Source organism: Mya arenaria, chromosome 11 (genome assembly GCF_026914265.1).
Source record: "Mya arenaria isolate MELC-2E11 chromosome 11, ASM2691426v1".
In the NCBI taxonomy this organism is placed as follows: domain Eukaryota; kingdom Metazoa; phylum Mollusca; class Bivalvia; order Myida; family Myidae; genus Mya; species Mya arenaria.
The window spans coordinates 45,921,790-45,942,390 of NC_069132.1; the positions used below are offsets into that span (position 1 = coordinate 45,921,790).

At 34.4% G+C, this 20,601-nt stretch overlaps 2 protein-coding genes across 4 annotated transcripts in view; one reads left to right on the forward strand and one right to left on the reverse strand.

Moving 5' to 3' along the window:
• Positions 1 to 6,562, reverse strand: part of LOC128209928 (E3 ubiquitin-protein ligase TRIM9-like) — an 88,943-nt gene extending 82,381 nt beyond the window's left edge. For all 3 annotated transcript variants that reach the window (XM_052914194.1, XM_052914196.1, XM_052914195.1), the window contains exon 1: positions 5,746 to 6,562. In XM_052914194.1, coding sequence (XP_052770154.1) covers positions 5,746 to 6,519 — 774 coding nt within the window. In that variant the 5' untranslated portion in view covers positions 6,520 to 6,562. The remainder of the gene's footprint in view (positions 1 to 5,745) is intronic.
• Positions 6,563 to 6,642: 80 nt separating this feature from the next.
• On the forward strand, positions 6,643 to 19,879 carry LOC128209238 (L-2-hydroxyglutarate dehydrogenase, mitochondrial-like). The gene is made up of 9 exons (XM_052913181.1): positions 6,643 to 6,761; positions 7,264 to 7,397; positions 9,177 to 9,328; positions 10,467 to 10,598; positions 11,835 to 12,038; positions 12,978 to 13,145; positions 13,688 to 13,845; positions 14,362 to 14,493; positions 15,059 to 19,879. The coding sequence occupies exons 1-9, from the start codon at positions 6,658 to 6,660 to the stop codon at positions 15,252 to 15,254; spliced, it is 1,380 nt and encodes a 459-aa protein (XP_052769141.1). The 5' UTR covers positions 6,643 to 6,657; the 3' UTR covers positions 15,255 to 19,879.
• Positions 19,880 to 20,601: the final 722 nt, after the last annotated feature.

The window sequence follows — 20,601 nt, forward strand, 5'->3', positions numbered from 1 at the left end:
CATAATGTTTAAATAGGACTTTTCAGTGCAAATTTTATAAAAAACAACACCATAACAATAGAAGCAGAGCGTATTAATTCTTAAGGAGCTGTTTTATTCGCAGTTGATTCTTTTTTTCCACTATAATTCCTATAAACGCAGGTGTTTAAATCAAGTTATTCTTAAAGAAACAAAACATGCCCAAATGGAAAAAATCTATGAATACTTTTTAAACAGAACACTGTTTTCACCTGCAGATCATGCAAATAGTGCATTGTTGATAATTTCATGGTCAAAATGTTATATCTCCTTAATGTCAAAATAAACATCTAAATAAATTTGCAAGGTCAGATTAATTTATTCATTGATATTTAAACCAACTTTGGAAGGCTTTAAAAGACAGGATTATATATTTTCATTTAAAAACTGACAAAAAAATCTGCAGCATTTCACAAAATAGAACCTTTCTTTGTTAATTTTCCTCATTTATAACTTCTAACCCACAGTGCTGAATAGAGTTTAAAAATATAGCCTAAAAACTTAATTTAAAAAAAGCTTAAAATTCCTCACAAAAAAATGTAATCAATAACATCTTGTCATGCATTTCCTTGTTGACAATCCATCATCCTTTTCACAGCCCAATTGACTGCCATATATTTCAATTTTCGTCAATTTACGCAATTTTCAATCATAACAAAGAATCCCAAATCTGATTTCTTTACACTGATTATGATGATCAGAGGCAGCCAATGTGATGAGCAATTTTTATTGACCATCTGTTCAAAATTCTTGTTAAAATTGTTACACCTAATTGGGCACCATTTACCAACATTGATTTTTTTTCACACCAGGACAAACTTGTATGGACATTCTCTACATTGTCCCCAGACCATTCTGAGACCATTCCAAAGATTGGAATCTTCATAATACTGATCACAATTTCCAGTTAACCATCTGCTGGCCAGACAATCAGGCCATTACTTCCTGTATCCCTTCAAAAAGGAAAGATTTACAAGAAATATTTTAGGCTTTGCCACCCTGGGGACCAATATCTACCTCCCTTACTGAAGAGTATTTCCCTGGAATTGTGTTGATAACATCAGAGATATAATGATTACATCACTAAGTTTCTTTATGATTACATCACTACAATGATGTATTTCTTTCTTAAGTACTGGAAGTTTTCTATTCTGTTGGTTTTCTTATCTTATACTGCAAGTTTATTCAGATAAGTGCAACCCCTAGACCACTTCAGAAGAACCAAAAGGTTACCCACTAAGAGGATTATTATCTTAATAACTTGACCCCAACTGTGGTCAAAATGTGAAGTACCTCTATTCATGATGTGTGTCCAGATTTAAGGAGAATGAAAGTAACAGTGAATAATGGACATTCGTCATAAAACTGCCTGTCATTCCTACCCAAAATTAGCTACATTATCATTCCAAAGCAAGCAGCATTAATATTAAGGCAACCAGCATGAAAGACCACCATCCACCTTTCACGATATTTCATTCTGACATTACTGACTGCCTTCAAAATAGTTATTCGTTGCCAAAATCCAAAATGCTTTTGCAACAATGAAAATAATCACTCTAAAAGCCAAACACTGTTTTAGAACTGTTTTAAAGACGATAAAAAGAAGGAATACAACAAATTTAAGAAACTGAGCAGGAGCAGTGTCAGTTTTGGCATGAAATGTGAGAAACATACAACAGAAATCTCCAACCTCAGGTAGCAAATTAGAAGTGATTAGCGGCATGAATTTCACAAATGTAGCTACAGCCATGGTGCCGTTCTGGCTTGTATTAATGCTAATGATTGAAAAACACCATGAAATTGGTAAGGAACACCATGCAACGGTTAAAAGGGCAGCTACGTTATCAGAGAAGAAATTATGCGATATGATTCAACAATTTGAGCAGTTTTAATGATTGAGTGCACATTAATCCATCTAAAAATGCCTGCAAAAAAGATGCATTGAAATCCCTCTGAAATTCTTAAACAGATAATGGTGGTGCCATTTAAAAAAAAACAGTAACAGAACTGCATTAAAAACTCATCATTTAGTTAAACACATCAAATTAACTTCTGAGGGAAAGCATATTTTTTCATCTATTGAAAATCACTTATTTCTGAGTCAATATTTTCTATCTCATCACTTCATAAATGTTTGACTCAGGGCATTAATTACTATATTTGAAGTTGGCCATTATCAATAATGAGTTTTCTTATCATTGTTATCTTTGACAGACAGATTTCACCTGTACAATGGGAGTCAGATACACAATCTTGCCCTGACCCTGGGGACATAGAGCCTTCAGGGCTGGAGCTGATCAGGGTAAAAACATACACCTGGCATGCAGGCTTGCATTGTTATTTTTTTTTGTAAAATATGTAGAATTGCTAATCAGAACATAATTATTCCTTTCTTCAGTTATATTTTTTGCTTTTCATTCACAGAAAACCCATCATGATATTTGCATGGAAATTATATTGTATGCATCAACGAGCGCCATACAGAACAAGGAATTAAGATATTCTCTTCAATTCTTTTATATAGAAGGAGTCTGTTGACAAGGACAATGCATATCATAACCTTACAAGAAAGAAGAGAGTTTTATTAAGGACATTGGCCTATGAAACTGCCATAAAACGACACATTAAAAAGCATTAAAACGCTTATGCCCTGAAGGTCCACATTCTCAGAATCTCCATTGAAAATCTACCCAGGGTGGGAGGAACCGAACTGATAATTTACAGAAGTCATCAGACACTCTGGCGGCAGGCTTAATAATTGCTGGCAAAGATAAAGCATGTAGCTACTGTTTGAATAGTCGGAGAGAAAGTGGGGTGTATTTGCATAGAACAATCACAAATTTCTGTTGAGAGGTGTGTGATGTGCATTCGAAACTGCAGGAGTTATTTAACATTACATTACTCTTAAAGCTGCGACATTGACATCCAATAAAGGGATGAATAATGCAATTATTGTAAGTTGTAATCCTGCGTTTCAATTTATCTTGATTAAATAAAGTGTTTCAAATAAATAGTACACACAGACATTGTCAAAATTTTCAATGAAATTATTCATGATAATCAGTCCTTTCATAGGAGTAAAAAAAAGATACTAAAAATACTTCATAAAATTCACGCTACCCCAAATGTTTTTTGGAACACACACTGCACATTATATTAATGACAGTTAATTTTGATAAACTTGCCATTTAGTGTTCAGACTTATGCCCTAATCTATTGGATCACCCTGCAGATCCACATTTAATCATTGAAATAAATTCAAATTGTTTAGAAGATCAAAAATAAACACTTACTAGTACGTAAACATTGTATTTTTAATTGTTCGTATTCAGGTGAATTCATAGTAAAACATTAATTGTCCCCCTAAAGAAAGTATTTAAAATACAAGCAGCGTAGAATGAATAGATTTTAATCATTTTAAATTGATCAGTTTATTGTTATTTGGAAGCAACAATACAGCAAATAGCCAGAACAAAGCTTACTGGCGCTAATGGTTTACTTGGGAACACCCCCTATTTACTACCGCTATTCAAATGATAGAGACCGGCTCCGTTCGTCTACATTCACTGACTCAGATATCCATTTAATCTTTAAATTATTGTACAACCCAGGCTATTCTGTCAAATGTCACATCTCCTTAAGAGTCATTCAAAAACTTACCTTTATTATTATATCACACAGTGGCAAAAATATAAGCAAACTTCAAGTGGATCTTTTAACATTCAGGCCTGAGAAATCAGAAGTTTAAACTCCTAAATCTTTTTAAAGTGGTGGTTTTAACAGAATCTGTTAGATAATAAAATCTTATTCTCACCACTATAATTTTTAACATGATTCGACAGATTTTTTCAAGAAGGATAAAGTTATGGTCTATACAACAAAGTTCATTTGGCATAATTAATTTATATAAATCATATATGATAGAAAAAGCCAATCAAACTAATGCAGAATTATTTCACAAAATGTCATTCAAAATAAAGCTTCAAAGTTTATCGATACTGGTTAAAAGGCAGATAAGCGACACTGCATGACATTTTATGCTTCCCTGGTCTGATTTAATATGATTTGATCTGTCGTGCATAATGAAATACAAGAAAATATTACTACTCTGACATCATACATTCACCACTTTTTTCCCATATCGAAATGCTGCTTTATTGTGTGTAACACTGAAACATGGTGCATTGCTGTAATGAAAACGAAGTTCATGGTTTCATGCGGGGTTTTTTTTCTTTTTCATATGGGAAGTGAATAAGACCACCGAATAAAGAAAATTATATATTCCGCGGTTAACTCTAATACAATATTAATTGATTTTGGAAAAAGGAAATGACTGGCAAGGCCCTGATCCCAATAAGGTCAAAGTACTTCACAAGATTATGACCCTCAAAGGTGCCAAAAGTACCGACACAATCTATTGAATTTTTAAGCATACTTGACGTTTGGTTTCAAATTCTATCAAAACATTAAGTAAATCATTATTGATAACCTATGGCCAATAAAAACAAATAGAACCTCAAATATGTACGTCAGTTGATTGACTTGATACAAGAGCTTATGAAATTATTTAAACTGGACCTCACAGTGAATAGGTCGAAAGATAATTAATTATAAAGTCAAATAATGGCATCCTAGCTACAGTGATATTTACAATAAAACAAAGCCAATTATGAGGTCGCTGGACAAACAATTAGCAAAAGATATTACAAGAATGTCACTTCATAATGCTTTGTGTCAAGAAGCGTTATCTCAAATTACACAATAACTGACCACTGTAAATAACTAACAAGACTAATAGCGCCACATGAAACTACTTAACACTTTCAGTAAGCAGCAATTACACACTGTGGCAGGTATTTTGGAAACCTGTTAATGAATGATAATATCAAACAAATGTCAATTGTATTTACCATTGCTGCCATTACTGAATGCCATTTTTTTAACTTTAATATCACACAAACACCAATAATGACTAAAAAACACCCGATATTCTGCTCAAGTCATTTTAACAAGGTGACAATGACATTTGTTTGATCCTTAATTAAACAAAGGCCACAATTTAAAAATGCTTGAAACAAAGCTTGAATTCACTGAGTATTTTCAGGAAATATTTCTGGATGATTCAATGGTAGTTCATTATTTAAACAAGGATGTTAAAAAATATCCTATTAAACCTATTTTAATGCCAACTAATGCAAATTCAACAAGACAATTTGACAGCTTAATTTAAGTACACACCATGAAACAAAATTTTATTCAACATCCTGCGAAATCAATATTGACAATGCCCTTATATGGAGAATAAAATTTGTATATAAATATTTGATCTATTGGGAGAATGAAATTCATGGTTCAAGTATCATTTACTGTCAACAATGATGCATAATTGGTAAATATGATACAACTTATACTGCGACATGACAAACACTGTTTTATTGAGATATGGGGAAATTATGTAAAACATTAAACATTGAAATGGTCTGGTCACAGTAATACTATGTGAAGCATCATTTCCAAGAAAAAAGATTGCACTTTATTAAACCAGCTCCAACAATCAAGTGTAATGGAAAATGTACCATGGTTGCAGAGGACAACAATATTAGGCCTTGTAGCGGTAGTTGTGGCTAGGCCTAAATATAACAGAACAATTTCATTGAAATACAAAGGTATAAATTTCTAATTATAAAATAATAAAATGGAACAAATTTTGCTCATAAAAATACCAACCTTGTGAGATTTGCACATAGCACCTATAGCCTGAGACTCATGGTTTATATGAGGACCATCCTGGTGACAGATTATACACATTGGGATTTTACAGGTTAAACAGTACAAACTTAAAACCTCCCCGGTGTGTTCGTAACACTTCTGATCCTTTTGCTTCAATTTTGCACGTAATAAATCACTTCCCTTTTTAGAATCCACCAAATTGTGCTTCGCAAGAGGTCCTCGTGCGGGATGACAATTTTCTCGACACGTTTCACAGTAAAACACTTCACACTGTTCACAAACTACTGTTGCGTCTTTTGGGTTTTCGCTATCACAAAGTTCACACTTTTGCGTTACATTTTCGGCTTTCTTAGTCGAATCACCTAATTTTTCAACAATGATATCCAACACACGATTTCTTGGAAGGGATTGGAACCCTGTTTCGCCCATGTATGTAACTTTTCTGCATACTGGACATTTTATTCCATAAACGCATCCTTGTGCAAGATGAGTTGAAGACAAAAATAAATTATGAATACTTGGGGTACTGATGTAACTATTTGGCCTGCTGTTGCAGACAACCCCACTATCAGTCTCACTGACAATACTTAATTTGTCCAACTCAGGATAATCACCCTGGTCTGAATTATTTTCATCATTTTGAGGTAAAAATTTATCAACTGAGTCTTGCAAGTTATGCGCACATCCAGAGCACAAATTGTGAGAACATGACAATAATACTGGTTTCACATAAAATTCGGAGCACTGTGGACACTTTAGTTCCCCTTCCATAGTTCACACCTTTACCAATCAACTTTTCTTTTGAACTGTGAGCGGTCTCATCAACGGATACACATGTACTGTTCACATGTACAATACAGCGAGCGTCTCGAGCGAAGCGTGTCCGATATTAGTCCTACGTCATCAAATATGTCTGCTACATTTTCGTTACGACGATTCTCTGTATTTTTGCGGAATTCAAGACAAAATAAATATATCTGGAGTACTTGTTCTTGCCAGAAATATTCGCAAAGGTTTGCTTTGTATTTTTCAACTTCAAATATGGTGTATTGCTTTAAGTAGCAATTAAAATTCAATTATAGGTAAAATTCTCCATCATGGTTAAGGAGCGCTTGTTTTTACATACAATTTTCAACAAGCGCCTATATGATGGCTTTGATATCTCGATGTTTATATCAGTTTATAAAATGAATATTGGTTTATATTAAAGCAGAATGCAAATGAAAATATATTTTATTGTTAATTTAAATGTACTAAGTTCAATTTATTTCATAAACTGCCCTGGTGATTCAGTTCAGAATCTTGGTTCTTAGGGTCATATTTTAGGTCACTGTCTAAAATTATGCTCTGTCAGCAAAGTCCTTATCACAATTATGTCATAATGAAATCCAATGGTTACTTTAAGAATGTATTAAATTGTCCTAAATTTGTAGCTTGTGTAAGGTAATCACATGAAGTAAATCAATGAAAGTTCAGTAAATTTATATACAAGCAATGATTTGCATTTTTTTACAGCACTCATGAAAACTCAACAGTTTATGATGTTGTCATTGTGGGAGGGGGCATTGTTGGCATGGCAACAGCCAGAGAGCTCATCATGAGACACCCATCTCTCACATTTGCAGTGGTTGAGAAGGAGAACAGGCTAGGTATATTTTATTCAATCAGATAACTCTTACAAGAACTGAGAGTGTGCTGTAGCAATTGTTACCTGCCTTGGAATGAAATGCACACTTTATGTTAAAGTTAAAGTACTTTATAGCAATTGACATACAAACCATAAACCTGGACACCATGCCAGGGAATTTTATTCAGTAAACCAGAGGATTTTGACATGAATTTAGGGATTTTTTTAACATTTCTAAAAAACATGTCAATATCTCATGCATGCCATATTTCATGCAGACTTCCCCAAAGGGGATGTTATTTAAAAGTCGCTCTTTTGCGTTCTGTTTTTTTAATCATTAAAGTCTGAATGCATTTTGTTTAAAGTTGGATTTCTTTATAACTAAAAAAATATTGTATTGAGTACATAAGTTGTTAAAAGGAGTTTAGTCTTCATATTCATCCCCTGACGGGAGACCGGAAAATAGATCCAAATTTCTGGTAGATTTTTCAGCGCCAGTGGATATGGCATGTATGCTATGATACTAAATTAGTTGTAAGAAATTAAGCGTGTTGCAATTGTTTGATCAATCGCTAAAATTTTGTGAACAAAATGTCATGTACTACTGTAATTGCGATGAATATATCAAATGAATGCTTCTTTCACAGCATTTCTTAATAATGTCATGAACCTATATCATCTAAAACTTAGTTGTCATCAGCTGCACATCAGAGCAGCCATCATTATGGCATTATTGGTTTGACGATTCATGACAAAATCCTTATTTGCCATTTCCATACCAACCACAATTATTATATGCGTGAAGTCAAATTTAGTATTCAAATTGCATAATGTATGGTAATATTTTAAGTATCATTTATCTTACATATACTTTTATATCCATCTTTGTGATTTTTTAAGTCTTGCTTTCTGAAATGTGTATAAACTGAAAACCAAATAAATCAATTATTGCAAATGCCTGTCTAAAGACCCAAATCATGTGATATGGCTCATTTGTGTCTGAGTACACACCTGGGTCCCTGAAAGCTCGGCAACGCTTTATGAGGCTTATTACAAGTATGTCACGAACAAATAAAAAGTTGCAAATATAGAGAAATATTTTTCATAGCAGTTCTCCAGAGCTGCTTCAACAATGTGTGATATCATATAATGCAGGCATAAACTGCCATCTAGAAGGTCAGCAGTGCTTCAAGGGACTTGTAACATAACTTTCATGTAATTTTATGTGTGTCATAGCAAAACGAACTGTGCAAAAAATGCTCTGGTCATGAATATAGCCAACACCATTGTTAACAAAACCAGATGCCAACCACTAATGCAGAATATTCCATACTGAGTGCTGTGCTGGCTCTAGCAAGACTCTAAGTATATACTTGGGGTCCCTGTTCTTGTTATTGCTCACCGAAGTGGACATAATAGCGATGTGATGCATGCAGGAATTAACTACACACCAGGGTCCACCAAACTCAAGTCAAGGTGCTGTACAAATAACATCAATGTCATGGACAAAACAATTCTAAAAAAGCAGAATCTTGTTGTTGATCATTATCATGATAAATAAAACTAAAATTGTAACATGTTTTTACCAGCTGCCCACCAGAGTGGTCACAACAGCTGTGTGATACATGCAGGCATATACCATGCTTCATCGTCTCTTAAGGCTTGACATTGCAACCTTGACTTTTGTTCTTGAAGCTGCCCACCAGAGCGGTCACAACAGCTGTGTGATACATGCAGGCATATACCATGCTTCATCGTCTCTTAAGGCTTGACATTGCAACCTTGACTTTTGTTCTTGAAGCTGCCCACCAGAGCGGTCACAACAGTGGGGTGATACATGCAGGCATATATTACACTCCGGGGTCACTGAAGGCTAAACTTTGTGTGAAGGGTCTCGATATGCTGTACAAGTACTGTGATGAAAACAGCGTGCCTTACAAGAAATGTGGCAAGGTAGAGTGGTTATAAGATTAAAATTATTTTGAGAGCAATTGCTTCTGTTAAAAAGTAGAAAATCAAACTTGGAAAAGTTCAAGATTTCTCTATGATTAAATAAATAAAATCAAAGAATAGTTTTTATAGGAAAAGACATATTTTACTGTACAATTATTTATGTAGTATACAATTAATTGTGAAAACTCATAAACATATATTGGGGGGGGGATAAAATTGAGTGGTTTTCCAATAAAAGGGGGCTTTTTTGTGGGTTGATGAATTTCTAGATTGTCTTTGCAAATTTCTAGATAAAATATAAATAAATGGGAAACTGCAATCATATATTGTGTGCAATCTCAGCAGGGTCACGCCTATCTTTCCTATAACAAGTGTTATTTAGTGCTCATATAGTCTTCTTTCATTTACTGATTTCTTGTACACGAATTATACTGTTTTCATGTTTATAGTAACTCTATCTTTATTCTGTGTTTATAAATCTCTTTGAATTACTAGTAAATTTCCTACATGTTTTGTGATTGTATATTATCCTTATCATTTCATACCTATTTCAGTATCTTTCCTATTGTTGATTAGAGTATTCTGTCACGCTCAAGACATTTTGTGCATGGTTATTGGAAAGAAAATTATACCATGGAAACCCTCTGTATTGCCCACTCTTAAAATGCTAGACATTAGTTAAAGTTTCTCATTATTTTCTCATTTACGTAATCTCATTGAAATGAATTGATTAATTATTTGAAAAGATGAAGCACCAATGTTCAATACACCTGGCATTGTGTAAACAGAATGGTTTAATGAACATCACATTTGATCACGTGTTTTCAAAATTTAACGTCGTAAATATAAAAATGAACACATTGATTAACTGGTTTTTTTTTAATTAATGTTAAAAAACATTATATTTAACAAATTTAGTACAAATAAGACAATCCATAAATAAGGTACGTATACTGTATACCGCGACCATATGGCTTTTTAAGATTATACATACATAAAATATGGCAGTAAACTACGGGGATTTAATGTCAAATATTTCATTAGGATATTGAATTCATGGTCTGGATTGCTCAATAATGAAAGCCATGAAAATTCATGTCCCTCAAACTCCAACCAAATTCACAACTCATATTTCCAGCTGATAGTGGCAACTCATCCTGAAGAGATTCCTCGTCTTGACGGGCTGTACCAGCGGGGGATAGAGAACGGAGTCAGAGACCTGCGTGTTATTGGCCCAGACAAAATAAAAGACATTGAACCTAACTGTGTGGTATGGTGATCAGTTACTTAGCCAGGCTTTGAAAGGACATTCTTGCACAACCTCTCAACGGTTTCACCTAGGATTTTGCAACTTTAGTGGATTGTACATGCCCAGTAGATGAACCCTATTGTTTTAGGTCAAAGGTCAAGGTCATGGTCAAAAGTCTTATGAAAACTTTGTTTGATAGGTTTGCAAATGTTGGTTGGTCATCAGGTCTATCAGATGGTTGATCAGTCTTTCTTTCAGTCTGACCTTCAGTCAATTATATGAAACTGGTTAATACTTTCATTTGGTCAGAGTTAGACAAAATATGTGTTCTTTGGTCAGTATTAATCAAATAATTGCTAAAAACAAATCACATCATTTAAATGTGCAATCTAGCCTTAAGATAACTTGTATACAACTTATCCATGTTTTGTATTTAATTGGCTGCTGGTCTTTTCTACATCATAACTGGAGAATCCGGTTAGAAGTCAGACCATGGAACCAGTAGGCTGTCTTCGACCAATAGATTGCTGCTAGTGTATATTTGGTCTGTAGGTCAAAGTCAGTCAATATATTTTCGAAAACTTTGTCCACACATGAAGTCAAGAATATTTAATGAAGGACCATAATTAACATCAGTGGATTTCCCTTCGCTAATAGATTACTTCTATTGTGTGTTTTTTCAGTGGGTCAAAGGTCATAATCAGTGTCAATGAATTTCTTCTTAAAGCTCTTACATGCAATCACAGGGGACACTCTGGTGTTATACTCTTCTGCAAAAATATTTTGTTCCATTTGAAGTGTGTTAGATAAATGTGATACAGATTATTCCGATGTAAACATATCTTAGTTAGTCACTAACGAATTAAGAGGCGTGTGCCCCCGTTGAATAAATCTAAGTTTTCTTTTTATGTTAATATCGAAGAAAAAAATCATAAAATAAGCGCAAAATGCACCATTTCAGACTAGAAACTGTAAAACATTTTATGTTATTTTCATTTCATTTCTGAGGGAGGGGTGCATATGAAAAGGTTGTGCCCCTAAGTTACACCCCCTCTAATGTCAATTCCTGGATCCACCTCTGTGGTTGTTACTTTTGAATTTAGTTCAAAGCCATAGACTGAGTTAAGGACACTCAAGTATAACTCTCAAGGAAATGTTTTATGATGCATAATTGTAAAGAATATATACAGAGCATGATGATCATGCTCAATGTTGATTACAGCCAGGCAAGATTTTAGACCCTCATTTCACTTCCAGGGTTTGAAGGCAGTCCATTCTCCGCACACTGGCATCATAGACTATGCCGTGGTGACTGATTCCTACGGGAAATTTTTCACAGAGAGGGGAGGGAAAGTGTTCACCAATTTCCCTGTCTCAAAACTAACAGGCACTCCGGAGGGACAGACTGGGGATTTAGACGGAAACAAGTACCCTCTTACTGTGATAGGAGATTCTAGCAAGGTTTGATGTAGTTGCATTTAAAAAGCTTACTATGAACAGTTCAAGATTTACATTAATTTTGTAGATACTGTCTAAAAGATTATATATTTGTGGTCGAAAATGAATTTCAGTATTTTCATGATTTGTCCATTGTAAATCACTGTGACATTTTCTTTATATTTTCAAATCTTAATGGACAATACTTGACAAACAATTATTTTACAGAATTACGGCTGCAGAAAAAGACATTCACATACAACATTGCCAAATAAATATTTGAAACTTTTAAATTAAGAAATTATTGCTGTCTATATTACATTTTGTGCACTCATTTTTGTTGATACATGTACATCAATGTGAAATAAAGTTTACACTTATCTATAATCATAGGGGTCACGCTTTGAACATTAAAAATATCATTTTAACATGTATTGAAACTGTTCATAACTCATTGCTTTGGAGTGAATAGATTGTAAACAAAAATTACCAGCGCTTTTTATCGTTTGATTGTTTAATGATGGATGTTTGTTTTCCCCATTCAATGTAATTTTTATGTCACCTGCATAACATCCATGGCTGACCTATAGGGATCATATTGTAAGGTGGCATCATCACCAGTGTCACAATTTCTTTTGTTATCTTTTTTACACTTGTTCATAATGTTTATTGGTATAAAAGATCAACTGAGTTTGTTCTACCACCAGATCAAACTATGAACTTCAGAGTTTTGGCCCTTGAAATTTCAAAATTGACTAAATTTTCATTCAAAATTGACTAAATTTTCATTCAAAAAAGTAGGTTACATATTCAATGCATGAAATTCTAGTTTCAGTTTGTAAGTTTGTAAATCCAGTATTGAAGTATTGAAGTGCAATGATGACTATTATCCTCTTGAATGGCATCACCAATCTTGACCTCAAACACGCAAATTTATATTTCGATGTGATTTTGTTTTTTCAGAACCAAGTATTACGTTGCAAGTATGTCGTGACATGTGGAGGCTTGCAGTCTGACCGTATAGCAGAGATGTCTGGATGTAGTCGAGAGCCGAGGGTCGTGCCATTTCGAGGAGATTATCTCTTACTCAAGCCAGAAAAAAACGATATGGTCAATGGGAATATTTATCCTGTAAATACTTTTGATTCTCTTGATAAGACATGAAATTTTGGACAACAAATCCTGTATATTATATGGCTTTAAAACTGCAGCAAGTCAGGCAATATAAAGTGATCACTGCTTTCAAAAGAACTTAGCCTTTCAATGATTTGAAGCATTTAATAATAATGGCTTTAACTCAGCCCCAAATTGCCTATTTCTTTAGTGTATAGTCTGTCTTTGGAATCACATGTCAAAGTAACAGACTGCTGCCATCAGCGATTTGGCACGTGGTACTAACTACTGAAGAGGTGGCTTGTACCCCTGTAAAGCATCCATACATACACAGTTTGCACTGCAAGCTACCAATTAAATCATAGTTTCAAAGTATGCTCACAAGAACATCACAATGACAAATGAAACTGTTTTAAGAGTTAAAGTGTATCAAATTGACGTTATCTTCGCAAAGGTTTTGCTTTGTATTTACAAGCCAGTTTGCATGTTTAAGTAAGGTTATCCCTTACCTAATCATATTTTCCACTTTTTAAAAATTTGAACATGTTTGGTGTTTTCAGGTCCCTAATCCTGCTTTACCATTCCTGGGCGTCCATTTTACGCCTCGTATGGATGGGAGTGTATGGCTCGGACCAACTGCTGTGCTGGCGTTTAAACGAGAGGGCTATAATCTTCTAGACTTCAACATCAGTGATACTTTTGATGCCCTCCGATACAGGTACATCTACATTACTGCTTTCATCCATATCCAATATGGAGACATACAATGTAGATCTAGAGATACATGTTGATACTGTAATCTGAAAAGAAATTTGATTATCAACAATAACATCATGTATCTTTAAAAATAAAAAAAGAATAAACAAAAAGACCTTAATAACTATAAAGAAATATTTAGCCGCATACTAGCTTCAAATTCTATCTTTGAGAGAAAAAAAAGCATATGAGGTTCGGTCTCAGTGCATTGCAGCAAGCCCCTTCATGTCGGCCTAGGTACAGAGGGTAAGGTGAATGTCATGATGTTCTAATAATTTCACTGTTTTTCCTCAAATCATGAAATGTTATCTGCAAACTGGCCTTAAAGCATCTGAGGTTTGGCCTCATTCAGATATGGTGAGCCTTCGACATGTCGGCCCAGTCGCAACAGTTACAGTGTTTTATACCCACGCTTAGCAGGTCAGATGTCATCATTTAGTTGCATTAATATCAAATATATCTTTATTTCATCCTCCAGTGGAACCCGCAAGCTTGCCATAAAGCATCTGAGGTTTGGCCTGAGTGAGATGTGGCGAGCTTTCTTTATGTCAGCCCAGGTGAAACAACTACAGAGGTTTATACCGACACTTAGCAGGGCTGATGTCATAAGGTAGTTCTAGTTTTTGTTTGCATTTCTAGTTTTCAAGGAAAAAAGTTGAGGTATTATTGAAGTTTTGCTCTCATCATCTGGATTGTTGTCTATTTCCTCATACAAAAACTTTAAGTTTGCTATTCCTTGGAAGACATACATGCATATGAAGATATTATAATGAAACTTGGTCCACAGCTTCACAATGACAATATACACATATTTGAATGTCATCCCTCTATCTAGCATTGTGTTGAGTTATGCTTATAAGGGGAAGATAAGATGGGCAGATTGATATTGAAATCTGATTGTAGGGCTTTTGTTTTTATCTGTTTTAGTGACCAAATACCAACAGAACATAGAAAAATCTTCACTTAAGTAAAGTAAAAAAAGACTTCAGTAAATGTTTAAGATTATAATTATTCTTCTTGTAAACTGATATGCTGTATTTAATACAGACATGTTGATTGTTGAAAATTATTTAAGCTAGGTCACTGTTTACCGTGCTTAACATTATGCAATCTGTAAATTTGACTAAACTGATACAACGAATGTGCATGATCAAATAATAAAACCAATCTTTCAGAGGGCCTGCTGGTGTGAGAGCCCAGGCTCTGGGCCATGATGGATCCCTTGTGGACGATTTTGTGTTCGACACCGGCGATGGAGAGATTGGCAGCCGAATCCTCCACATTCGCAACTCCCCGTCTCCCGCAGCAACGTCGTCACTCGCAATCGCTGATATGGTAGCGGATAAAATTGACACCACATTCCATTTGTAGCATTGATGATTTCTGTCTGTCTCTCAAAGTTGTTGTTATATGATTCTGTATGATTTAATGGTGCTAATAATGAACTATTCTATTGACATTGAAATTTGGGATGAATTAGGATGTTATTATGTATTCAAGAAGGGTGGGGTATTTTATCTATTGCATTTGATAATCTTGTTTTAATCCCACGAATTATAGTTTGGGCTTTATGGGTGACACTTGTTGTCCCCTGGTCTGTTATTTATGTAGCTTTGTAATACATAAAGATTTTGGAATACCTGAGGATGTATTCATATTGTACACAAATTTGAAATAAACAGGGTTTTATGGGATTAAGCAGCATTTTTTTACAATTAAGTTAAGTTTACATGTTGACTTTGTAACCTGGAATTATATGAAATCCAAATAAAATATAATATGCATTTGAACTGTGATATAACAACATGTTGGCGTAGGAATGGTATTTTAAGAATTTTAGGCAAGTGTTATGGTTAAATCGGTAACATGGTTTTGTACATTTTGTTAATTTAAGTCTTGGTATGATTTTATTGGATTGTTTGAAATGTAGTATAGAAAGAAAATCAAAATTATTGCAATATCTATGTAAAGTACACAATTATATATATATATAACAACTATAGCAAAAAAAGAAACTGTGTCTGAATTGAAATATGACTAAACATGCTCAAGAGATATTCGTGATTCCATGTTGTGAATCTAATCAAACTAATATTTCAGTGCAAGTCTTGTGCAGACTAATATGCTCTGCTCAAATATGACAATTTTCATAGATAAATTATCTGGAAAATTGGCCAATTCTTGAGCAGTAATTTGTGTGCCTTATACCGCTAGTATATATGTACATGTCCTACATTAATACTTATAGTACTATATTTACAGATCTCAGTTTATTGTTTTTATTGTTTCATGATTTTTGTTTCTGTTTCTAGAGAAATTGGTCCATAAAAGATATACATTCACGTGTATTACCTGGAGTTTAAAGCATTAATTTTGTATGCAGTCATACATATGAATCAATTACTAAAGGTGTTTTAAAATAAACATGTTTACCATAAGACTGCTTGTTTACCGTAGGTTAACAAACTCATATTGTGTGTAAATATGAATACCCGCCCTCTTAGGCCCCAAATTAGCCAAAATTTCTTATTTCATTTCTCCAAATTAGTTTCTTGTATATGTGATTTATTATTATGTGCTTACTGTATTTCTGCCCTTTTCATTTCTCAAAAGGCCATAAGAAAACTAGACCATTTGGACTGGGTTATGATAGCTGGGTTACATTGAGTGATGCTGCCATATAAGACTGCCTTCCACTATGACTATAAGTTCTGTTGCATTAACAGCTATATTCTGATCTCCATATTGAAAAAGTTACAGTGTGTTTACCGTAGTTAATGTTTGGAGAAATCTTTTTTATCACTCTTACTTCTCAGTAAAAAATATTGTAATGACAAGCCAAAGATTTATTAGCTCCACTGGCCGAAGGCCATGGAGCTTATGTCGTCACAGATTGTCCGTCGTGAGTGCGTGCGTGCGTGCGTGCGTGCGTGCGTGCGTGCGTGCGTGCGTAAACTTTTACTTTAAACGACATCTCCTCTGAAACTGATAAGCGGATTTTGACAAAACTTCACAGGAATGTTCCTTTGGTGGTCCTTTACCAAAATTGCTCAAATGGTTCTGGTCCATTGCACAATATGGCCGCCAGAGCTAAAAATAGCAAAATCTTTAAACGACATCTCCTCTGAAACGGTTCGGCAGATTTTGATGAAACTTGACAGTAATGTTCCTTGGGTGGTCCTTTATTAAAATTGCTCAAATGGTTCTGGTCCATTGCACAATATGGCCGCCACAGCTAAAAATAGCAAAATCTTTAAACAACATCTCCTCTGAAACGGATAGGCAGATTTTGATGAAACTTGACAGAATTGTTCCTTTGGTGGTCCTTAACCAAAATTGCTCAAATGGTTCCGGTCCGCTGCACAACATGGCTGCCAGGGCAAAACAATAGAAAAACCTTTAAAGAACATCTTCTCAGAAACCGATGATCAGATTTTGATGAAACTTAACAGAAATGTTCCTTGGATGGTCCTTTATCAAATTTGCTTCAATGGTTTCGGTCCACTGCACAAGATGGCCCCCAGAGGTAAAAATAGAAAAACCTTCAAACGACTTCTCCTCAGAAACCGATGATCGTATTGCAATGAAACTTGACAGAAATGTTACTTGGGTAGTCCTTAACCAAAATAGCCCAAACAGTTCTGGTCTGGTGCACAACATGGGCACCAGAGCTAAGAATAGAAAAAAACGTTAAACTACATCTTCTCAGAAACCGATTATCAGATTTTGATGAAACTTTACATAAATGTTCATCGGGATGCCCTTTAACCAAAATTGCCCAAATGGTTCCGGTCCGCTGCACAACATGGCTGCGAGAGTTAAAAATAGAAAAACCTTTAAGGACTTCTCGTCCGCAGTCTTCACGAAAAACATTTTAACCTACTAGCCAGTTGGACTAGCATAATGGCATATTTTACTAGTCCGAATGACAATCTAGTAGTCCGACTATTTTGCCACATTATAAAACTGTATGCTTGAGGTAAATACCTATTTCAATTGAGCAGCTTGCAGTTTGAGTAAACATTTCTTTATTATGATGCTCATGCAGTGATAGGGAGTGACATCCTTCTGTTGGGAATAGTGCTCCTTGTTTTTCAGAACCTATGGGTACTATGTAAAAACAAAAGGCATCTTGCTTGAATAGACTGTAATAATATCAACATGGTTAGAAAAGAAATGCCATGCTTTAATAGCTTTGATTACATTTTACCACTGAATTACCTCCCTTTAATAGAAAAAAAATAATGTCTTAATTTTTCACGTATAGCATCTTTAAATAATTTTTAAACAATAATAATTTATGAGTAAACATATAAGCATAAAGTTCTCACAAAAAGATCAATTTAAAAACCTTACATTTATACATAGGAAAGTATATATAGACTGAACATTAATTTTCGTTTAAGTGACATTCTGAAAGTTTATGAAACAGCTATTTTTAGTAACTTAAATGGCCGAAAAGTGTAAGTGAAACACCAAGTCGATTCTATCTCGTCAGTTCTTGTTCAGGTTAGATATTTGCTTCATAATCTATTCAGATTAAATGTTAACCGATGATCAGATTTTGATGAAACTTGACAGAAATGATCCTTGGGTGGTCATTAACCAAAATTTGTTAAATGGTTCCAGTCCACTGCACACCATGGCTGCCAGAGCTAAAAAATAAAAAAAACTTTATACGACTTGTCGTCGAAACCGATGACCTTTTTTCGATAAAACTTGACAGAAATGTTTGTTTGGTGCTCCTTTACTCAAATTGCCCAAATCATTTCGGTCCACTGCACAACATGGCAGCCAGAGCTATTAAAGTAAAAAAAATAAATAAATAACTTCTCCTCAAAAATTGATGATTGTATTTCTATGAAACTTGACGAAAATGTTCGTTAGGTGGTCTTTGCTTGAACCTTTTGGCCAGTGGAGCACAGGCACTGATGTGCCTCTTGTTTTTAATTATAACTTGGTTTTACATTTTTAACAGCGAATGTATTTTTAATGACAGAGATGGTCTGTGATATTTGGAGATTCTTTTTATATGTTTGTAATTTTTGACTTTAAGTTATTTTATTCCTCATTGAGCAAAATATTTCTCAGCTCTGATGACCTTATTTAAGCTTGTTTGCTTTTCAAAGAAAAAAGGCCATCTATTGTCATAGCCTTGTTGTTGTGGTCAGCAATGGCCATCTATTGTCATAGCCTTGTTGTGGTGGTCAGCAATGGCCATCTATTGTCATAGCCTTGTTGTTGTGGTCAGCAATGGCCATCTATTGTCATAGCCTTGTTGTGGTGGTCAGCAATGGCCATCTATTGTCATAGCCTTGTTGTGGTGGTCAGCAATGGCCATCTATTGTCATAGCCTTGTTGTTGTGGTCAGCAATGGCCATCTATTGTCATAGCCTTGTTGTGGTGGTCAGCAATGGCCATCTATTGTCATAGCCTTGTTGTTGTGGTCAGCAATGGCCATCTATTGTCATAGCCTTGTTGTGGTGGTCAGCAATGGCCATCTATTGTCATAGCCTTGTTGTGGTGGTCAGCAATGGCTGAGTGCAAAAACTTCAACCATGGCCAAAACTTATTAACTGTTCCAGCTTGCTTGCTGCAATAAAAGTTTGGTCACTTATTTTAAAGTTTGATTTCTTTTTTGTACACTTAACAATTATCATGCATTCAAATGATGAACACTCCTATTAAATGAACACCTCTTGAATTGCGCAAAATAGGTGTTCTAGAAGGTAAACTTTATATGAACATTCGTAAGGTGGGTGTATTCTTATCTGGAAAAAATATAAATATCACATTGATTTTAGGAATATAAGATATTAAAAGAACTCTAAGTTCATTTTTGTATTTATTTCATTGTATTATGTGAGTTTAAAAAAATAAATGAATTTCAGTGCTTTGTTTAGTGTTTGTGGTATATAATGGTTAATTATACGTTTACTTCTCAGTGTATGTTATTATTATTTTGGAAGATATTTGTTGAATAAATAAAAACTCTGTGTTATGTTTATCAATTTTTAACTTCCAATGTTTTCCTTCTCCAGCTAGTACGTAAACAATTGACAGTTTCTTTGATGTTATCTGACCAACTCACAAACATACCTGCAATCCAATTATTTGTTTAGCCTTACAGGTAATCATAATATGATTTTACTTAAGAAGCTTTGCCCAATAATAACCTAATTTGTTCAGTATGTGTATGGGCATAAAATCTTGAGACAAATTCGTAAACGAGCCATATTTCTGAAGTCACTCAAGAGTTATTACCCTTTGAATATAGAAATGACCTCAAATCGTTCTTCTTTGATCACTTACTTCCCTTTTGTGCCCTTACTTAGCCTTAGTCCAATCATTACCAAATATGGTCAGAATGTGTATGAGCAAAATATCTCAGTCAGTTTTATAACCAGCAATGTTGGCCTATCACCCAAGAGTTATGACCCTTGAATTGGCAAAAACTATTTAACAGTTTTGGCTCTTTGTATTTGGCTAAATGTTCAACCACTTATCACCAAACTTGGTGTCTTTAAAATTAGACTGGGTTTTTAGTGATGGTTGGCCCTGTTGTTTCTTGTTTCTACTGGACAGGTATTCCTGTTTCATGAAAGATCAGTCAAATGCAGCAATGTTTTGACATTGTATATTTTTTTTTACCCAAAATTTGCCTATATGAATACGTAATTTGTAAAGAAGACTTTAATGTGAAAAAAAGGACTACCCA